The sequence below is a fragment of the Cyprinodon variegatus genome, unplaced genomic scaffold, assembly GCF_000732505.1.
Source record: "Cyprinodon variegatus isolate N-32 unplaced genomic scaffold, C_variegatus-1.0 Scaffold189, whole genome shotgun sequence".
In the NCBI taxonomy this organism is placed as follows: Eukaryota; Metazoa; Chordata; class Actinopteri; order Cyprinodontiformes; family Cyprinodontidae; genus Cyprinodon; species Cyprinodon variegatus.
Window position 1 is genome coordinate 308,627 of NW_015150642.1, and position 8,331 is coordinate 316,957.

Sequence of the window (8,331 nt, forward strand, 5' to 3'; positions counted from 1 at the left end):
GCTGTAATTGCTCCATGTTTAAAAGACTCGGTCCGGTCTAGGGTCCATTATGGCAGCACCGCCATGGTTTGGAACTAAACATGATTCGTTTTTTAAATCAAAACTTTGATAAAAACAAACTTATTTCCATTCAGAATTTTGTCTCAGTTCGGTGCGTTTCAGATTAAAGCTGGGTCTTAATAAGCAGCAGCGTCTGAAGGGACTGCTGGACCCTGCAGAACCAGTCTGATAAATATCTGGACTGTTAGCGCCTGAGATTCTCCTGAAAGTAACAGAATCTCCTCTCGCTGCGGAGCGACTCTGGATCTCAGACAAAACCAATCAGAAACGGCCACCAGCCACCTGCAGGAAGTTGGCCGTCCATTTATCTCCTCCCTTCTTCGCCTGCAGTCAGATAACAGAGCCAGCAGTTGGATCGAGTGTCAGCTGGTCACCAGTCAGACCTGATGGGCACCAGCGCGCGCTAACGGCTCCTGGAAGCAGCCTCTGTGTTTGGGGAGTTTGGCTGAAAGCTCAGCCTCAGAGTGGGGAGTTTCCAAAGAGTTTGCACTGAAGGCTGGAAGAAGTTCTGGTTAGATTCAGTCTGGAAGAGACGCGGAGACGCAGCGGAGCACAGCACCATGAGCCTCCCGCTTTACGCACCGACACCCATCCAGCCGGCCCACCCGACCCCCTTCTACATCGAGGACATCCTGGGGAGGACAGCCTCGGCCACCGTTACCTCCTCCTCGTCCTCCTGCAGCGCACCGGCGGTCCCGACACCGACACTCCCGTCAGCGAACTCCTCCTTCACCAGCCTGATTTCTCCCTACCGGACACCGATTTACGAACCCACCCCGATCCACCCGGTTTTGTCCCACGCTGCGCTCACAGCGACCTACGGTCCGGTCGGAGCCTTCGGCGGATCCATCTACCCGTTCCAGCAGCAGCAGCAGCACCGCTCCATGGGGGAGTACGCGCAGGCGCTGCTCCGCCAGGACCCCCTCGGTCAGTAGCTGCTCACATCTTTCCATCTTTTTTCTCTTTCCGAATAAACAGTTTTTCTTTGAGGCGGTAAAGCGGGTCTGTTTTCCCTTTAGAGTGAAACATCTGGGGAAAGGTGACTGAGTCAATACATCATCATCACAACCATCATCATCATCGCAGCAGCAGTCAGGCCTTCATAGTGAATTATAATTCTGCTTATCTGGCCTCTCATTCATTGCAGGGCAGCTTTTCTGTGTTACTAACTTTGTTTCGGTGCCAACGAAACCCTTTTTTTGCATGAATATCACGCTTCGTCACGCAGATCGAGCTTCAGATCATCTCCAGTTGCATGAACGCATCTGCTAAATCTGCATAAACACCCTCAGAACAGCAGCTGGACACTTTAGCGCAGTTATCCCAGTTTGTGCACAGGCTTACTGCCCATGCACACATGAGTCACCCTGTTATTGTGACAGAAATGTAAGTCCACAATAGAGGGGGGTGGGGGGTATTGGTCCTTGACTGGTTCGGGGCTCCTGAGGCCCATTGTTCTGATGTTCTGAGATCAGAAGGGGGCCCTGATCAGGAGCAGCTGGAAGCAGCGGATTGATTTCATATTGAGCTCCACTTGAAATGGTTTGTGGATCAGATCTGACTGGTGATAAGGTGGTCCTCTGAAGTATAGTGATTTTCTGTTGGTGAACCAGCCGGGCCCTTTTCCGTTCATAGCGGAAGCTGTGAGCCTGTCGATAGGAGTAAATCTGCTTTCAGAAGCTGTTAGATGTTTTCCTGTCTCACCCCGGCCAGCCGCTTCCTCGGGAGGCCGCTGCGCGCTGCTGATTATTTTATCGACATCCTCAATACAGACATATTCAGGAAACACTCGGCCTCTGATAGCCCGGGATCCGTTTTTCACATATTGTTGCACTTCCTCTGCGGGGCCCTGCGAGGATGTGGCTGCCTTTCTGCGCGGCGGGCGGAACCGGGCGGCGCATCGGGCCACTGGGATCCATGGTGCATCGGGCCACTGGGATCCATGGTGCATCGGGCCACTAGGATCCATGGTGCATCGGGCCATAGGATCCATGGTGCGAGTCCTTCAGGAGGATCTCTGCTCGACTGACTGAAAAAATGCAAGAAAGTTGGATTCAAACACACTGAAAAAAATAATAATGCAACAGCTTCTGGCATTTAATTAATCTTATTAAATATATTATCCGCTTTGACATCAATACAGCTCATCTAATCTAATATCTAGTTACTTTAACGCAATTGTTTCATGTGCTTCCCTGCTAACATCAAACAATTGTGTTAAAGTAACTAAATATGATTAAATTAAATACTAAAAACGGTTGCATTATTATTTCAGTTTGGTTTACAAAAATAAACGAACATAAAGCGGCTGTAAATGAGATGAACATGACTGGGTCTCAGTTTTTGTTTATCCATCAGGGAACTGATCACTGCAGTGTGACATGTTTTCACTATTATCACCATTACCAGTGACCAGTGAACCATCCAGCTGCCTGCAGCAGCAGCCTCTGTAATCTCAGCAGAAGGCAGGAAGCGCGTGCAGCGGATATTTGGCCATAGTTTTCACTGTCACGACCCTGAAAGACAGCAAGCAGCAGGCGGCAGCTCCGGACCAGGCAGCAGGAAACGGTGCTGGTTCTGCTGGTTCTGCTGCAGAACCAGCGGCCGGACCCAGCGCTCATTTCCAGGCAGGTCCGGCTGATCCAGAGCTGCTCTCTGCAGGAGCAGCATCGGCCTCCTGCGGCATGAAGAACAGAAATAAATCTGGACCTATTAAAGACAATGGTCCAGAACCGAACCAGAACCTTTACCGACCTTTTATTTCAGGCCTTTTTTAAACTGCTGTGACTCTGATGTTTTCAATTATTTTATTCGCCTCCAATGATGAATTTCGGAGCTTTGTCTGAAAGGTTCGGAGTCCAAACAGAACCAGCGCTGATATTCCAGGTGTGTTCTCTCTGTGTGTGAAGGGAAGCCTCTGCTGTGGAGCCCGTTCATCCAGCGGCCTCTGCACAAGAGGAAGGGGGGGCAGGTTCGGTTCTCCAACGACCAGACCGTCGAACTGGAGAAGAAGTTCGAGACGCAGAAATATCTGTCCCCTCCGGAGCGGAAACGGCTGGCCAAGATGCTGCAGCTCAGCGAGAGACAGGTGAGGAGGCCAGAACCGGTCAGAACCGGTCAGAACCGGTCAGAACCAGGCCAGAACTTAGACCTACTGGTGGGCCAGTGGGTCTAAGTGTTTGGGCTGAACTGTCGGGAAATTGTGTATTATTATTATTATTATTATTATTATTTGCATTATTTGCATTATTTGCATTATTTGCATTATTAGCATAAAAAATAATAATAACAATATTAGTCTAAATTGATTTTTTGGTCAATTGCTTAAAGTAAAATGACTACTTTATTGTCATTTTGTAAACAGAGTGTAAAGAGAATGACATTGTAAACATAAAACTGAGATGTTTTACAGTTTTTCCAACATTCAGCTTTTTTTAACAATTGAAATAAAAATCTAGAAATTATTCTATTTGATAGAAACTTTATTCCGATTGAGCCAAAGGTTTGTTTAATTTCTATAAATTATTCGTTTTTTTTTAACTATTTAATAAAAATGTGTATAATAATTTATTTAAATTGCAAAAAATAAAAAATACGAGAAACGGGATGATTCCGCTGATTAAAGAATGACAATAAATCCATGATTTTAGCTTTTTTTTTTTTTTTTTTTTTTTTTTTTTTTTCAAATAAATCAGCTTTTATGTAGGCCTATCAGACCTATAATTAAAACTTCATCTTCAGCGTCCCGGTCTGAGGGCCCCATGCAGCCGCAGCGGCTGCTTGGAGCCACTTTAAACCTCTCTGCTCTTTAACATATAGGCCTATATATTTTTTAATTCGTTTTATTTCAGCCTGAATTTTAACTTGACTTCTCAATATTTCTGGGATCCATTCAACATTTATTTTAAAGTGTTTTGCACCTTTTTTTTAGCAAAAAAAAAAAAAAGTTTATTTTTATTTGACTTGTACTTTCATGTCTCGGTGTTAAAATCTTTTTCCAATCCGTTGGTAAAAACTGACTTTTTGCCAATTTAAAAGGGAGCACATATCGACAGATCAGACAGAACTTCCAGGAGATTATTAAATCTTTCATTTTTTACTTTTTGTCCCTAAGAGGCAGCCTAGTGATAATCTACAATAATAACCGTTAGAAAAACCGCGCAGGTGCAAACTAATTGCTTTAAATCAGATAATGCGGCTCTTTGTTTTAAACGTTTTTATTTCCACTGGTAAATCATCTCACTTATTTATTCAAAATAAGGGAAAGTTTTTTTTTGTTCTAGGAAAATATATTTTATTTTTTTAAAAGAATAAAATGGTGAATTTGTCTTTCAGGTTAAGACCTGGTTTCAGAACCGACGGGCCAAATGGAGGAGATTAAAACAGGTGAGGATGTCCGCGTGTTGGAGCCGCTTAGGCTGCAGCTTTATTTGCCTCTAATGTTCAAATCTATGTGACAGGAAAATCCTCAGAGCGGGAAGCAGCTGGAGGAGGACTGCGCGCTCCGGAGGAGCTGTAAAGCGGAGCAGGTGGGGGTCCAGAGCCCGGAGCAGCGGCGCACGGGCCCCGCCGCCCAGCCGAGGTCCCCCACAGACCTGGACTCTGAAATGTCGGAGGATTCCGATCAGGAACTGGATATAGAAACCAGCAGTGAGCTGAAACTAAAGCCATAGGAGGCCGAACGGAACCGCTCCGCCTTTCTGCTGATGCAGAAATATCCTCAAATAAAGAGACTGATCCCGGACTCTGAAAGGGTTTAGTTTAGTTTGTGGGACTGGATGCTCTCATGATGAGAGCCCTGCAACCCCTGCAACCCTGCAACCCCTGCAGCCCCTGCAGCCCTGCGGCCCTTGCAGCCCCGCAGTCCTGGTTCTGCTTTGTATATGATGTTGTGTTGGATCAGTACCGACCGGCTGCTGCTGTAAATATGTGTCTCCTCCTCTCTTTGGTATGTATCTTCAAATTGTCTTATCAAATAAATAATCCATGTAGCAAAAACGTATTTTGTTTAAGGGACTATTTTCTGTAACATTCATAACAATCTTTAATAAACACAAAATTGCCTTAAAAAAAAACATCAATTTCTGTTCTGACCTCATGAAAGGAGAAAACATTAATATTATGAACAATAAAAAAATCTGCTGTTTACATTTACTATCTTTAAATCTAAAAGAACATATATATATATTATATAGAAATTATAAAATTTGACTTGAATTAAGTGCAAAATTTTAAATTAATTTAAGTCCATTTTGCTTGAAATAAATACTTTTTCCATTACTTTGAGCAAGTAAGATAATTAAGTGCTAGATAATTTAGATAAAAAATAAGTGAATATTGTTGAATGATCTAATTTGAAGACAGAATTCCTCCTGTGTTTCGCCTCTGGAGTTAATAAATGCTGTCAGAAGGGAAACAAATTACTCAAAACAAATATAGAGGTTTACACAAATAAAGACACGTAAAATAATAAAGTCATGCCTCATTGGCTGCATAAAGTCCAGAGGAATAAAAATTATTTGTACAGATTTTCTCACACACAAAAAAAAAAAAAAAAAATCTTAACTTTTTCTGGTGAAACTTCTTATAAAACGCAGTGATGCCAAAAATTGTGTCAATCAATCTCTCAATGGGAACAACGCCACATGCGGAACAAAACAAAGTTTCCTCCTCACATTTTAATCTGCTTTTTAACAAAACTACATAAACGTGTAAAACATGAAGTTTCTGAAAGTTATTTATTTATTTATGATTGAACTTTCATTTTAATACTAGTATGTATGTATGAACTCTTGATTTTAACTAAATATTAAAATAATTAGATGAGTTGACCCAGATTGCAGCTCCATCATCATTAGGCAGGCCTTCACCTCTTTAAAGAATCAGTTCTTTATTTGATCAGTTTTTGCAGTTTGTACTTAGAATAAATGTTTTTTTTATTTCAGTGTAACTGTAATAATAAAGCATTAATATTGCTCCAGATTAGTTAGTTGTCTGAGAAATGGTTTAGGAAGATGCTGCTGGTTTCAGAGGGTCTCTGGTTCCTTCAGCTCTCCTGGTTTTGTTGCTGTATTTACTATCATCCAGTGCTTCTCTGTAAATTCTCTTCAGGTCCTCGGAAATCATCATCATATCACCAAAGCACACAAATATTCAGTGTTTAAATGCGACCCAATCACTGTCCTTCACTGAGCTGCTTCTCTTTGTCCCTAATGTTGAAATAAAGAGAGCCACAGATTAGCAAACCGTTGGGACCTCGTCGATTGTTGTCCCATCACCACATCCAACTTCAAATAGCTTATCAAGCTCCCATGCAAACAGTATGAGTGGGACTTTTTCGGTGAGTAGATTAGGTTAATGATTGAGTGAACCTTCAGAGAGGCAGAAGCAGATAGAGCAAAGGCGTGAGTCCAATACCAGAACAGCCTGTTTTGATGAGAATATTTCAGCATCATCATAGAAAGCTGCTAAATGTAACCCAGACCTTTGACTAAGAGCAATAAATGTCCCTCTAATGCGCTTGTTTGGGCCACATTAGTGGGGTTCAGTGGCCTCCTACATGCAGGAAGATCCTGCAGCCAACAGCGCATTCATTGATCCCAGCTCCTGTATTGTGTAATGGTTCACAAATCGTGCCGAGTAAAGTCAACAGTGGAAGGAAAGCACACACAGTTGGTAGGTGAAATGTTCAGCAGATAGTTAACTGATTCCAAAGTGCCGGTCGGATCTGGCCAAACACACAGACAGACACAGTATCCTGATAAAGAAATCAGGAGTGATCATAGAAGTGTGTTTTCCTACGTTTGCAGACATGATAAGAGAGAAGGAGGCTTTTATGTGGAGCTGATGGGTTTAGGCAGAACTAGTCATCATTGTTTGGTCAATTCAAACAGCAAATGAAGAATAAATAAAAGCTGATTGGAGTCTAATGACTCATTCAGACACAATGTTTGCAGAGCTAATGAATGAGTGGACAGAACCGTTCCCGATGTGAGGACGAGCTGGACTCTGACGGTAAACAGGCCGGCTGGGTCAGAGACATCAGACACACAGCAAGAAAAACTATCTTCATTCATGTTTGTATTTTCAGCTCATGTTTTGAACCACAGATTCAGACTTTCCTGGAGGGTTTCCTTCAGATCCGCCCAGTTTCTGAACGTTTCTATGAGTGCAGGTGGGTTCAGCAGCAGAACGGTTCCTGTGAGGACAGGAAGGAGCTCAGCTCTGCAGCAGAGGGACAAAGGAAGCAGCGCAGGAAGACGAGGAGCAGCGGTCGGACCTTCAGCTCCTGATGGCGTCCTGAGATCAGACAGAACCAGGCAGCGGCTCTGAAACTCACCAGCTATCAGCTCCTCTGTGTGTTTGCTGTAGATGGACACAAGTTAATGAGTGGATGTATTTGAACGACTGAGGAATGTGTTGACTGTTGACCTTGGCCAAATGGAAGCCATTATCTACCCCTGCCCCCCCACCGCACACGCTGATAAATTAATGAGGACATCGATACAGGTGTCGCCAGCAGGACAGAGAAGGGATGACGGGGGTGGGGGGGGGGCTTGTGGTAATCTGGAGAAAATGGGGTGATGAAGAGTCCAGAATAGATCTTTCCAAATCAGCTCAGATATTCAGTTCAGGCCAACAACAGAAACAGATGAGAATAACAAACGTTCACCTGGCCTCTGAGCCGCTGCTTCACTCAGGTACCTGATATCATTCATCAAACCAAAGGAAACCAAACCCAGAGGCCAAAGGTAGACTGATGGGAGACAGAACGTACAAGACGCAGGAAGTAAGGCGTGCTGGGTTAGGTCCGATGGCTCCTTTCAGTATAAATAATAATAAACACGGTGGTAGTGACATTAAATATGCTAATTAGAGACCTTTTATGGTCCCTAACAGCTTAAGCAGGTAATAAACATGAGGGGAACTTTTCAAGCTCTCATCTTTCCTAATTTTTAGCAGCTACAGTCAATTTTGGCCCAGCTGAAAAATGTCCCTTTATGGTACATTTTTGATTAAAAACCTTTTATCCATCTAAATGATCAATTTCTGCTTCACATATGGAAAAAACTGTCATAAATCTCAGCAATATTATTTCCCATCATGTCCCATCAATCTCATTTCATTGGTAAATAATGTGAAACAGCGACGCTCTCAGTGTGAGTCTCACACTGCACAACCGAGGACGTGATTGGTTCAGGCCAGGAACAGCCTGTCAGCAGGAACCAATCAGCAACTGATTCATAAACAAGGTGAGTGAAAGAATGGATG

At 43.4% G+C, this 8,331-nt stretch overlaps 1 protein-coding gene across 1 annotated transcript; it reads left to right on the plus strand.

The window, feature by feature from the left end:
- Positions 1-305: 305 nt before the first annotated feature.
- On the plus strand, positions 306-4,749 carry LOC107087634 (hematopoietically-expressed homeobox protein HHEX-like). The gene is made up of 4 exons (XM_015379309.1): positions 306-987; positions 2,970-3,148; positions 4,396-4,446; positions 4,521-4,749. The coding sequence occupies exons 1-4, from the start codon at positions 621-623 to the stop codon at positions 4,731-4,733; spliced, it is 810 nt and encodes a 269-aa protein (XP_015234795.1). The 5' UTR covers positions 306-620; the 3' UTR covers positions 4,734-4,749.
- The last annotated feature ends 3,582 nt before the right edge of the window (positions 4,750-8,331 follow it).

Bases quoted from the DNA above. Each gene is read 5' to 3' on its own strand.
- LOC107087634 (XM_015379309.1), top strand. From the start codon at position 621: ATGAGCCTCCCGCTTTACGCACCGACACCCATCCAGCCGGCCCACCCG. The intron at 988-2,969 runs GTCAGTAGCTGC...CTGTGTGTGAAG, and splicing joins GCTCCGCCAGGACCCCCTCG to GGAAGCCTCTGCTGTGGAGC. The intron at 4,447-4,520 runs GTGAGGATGTCC...TCTATGTGACAG, and splicing joins AATGGAGGAGATTAAAACAG to GAAAATCCTCAGAGCGGGAA.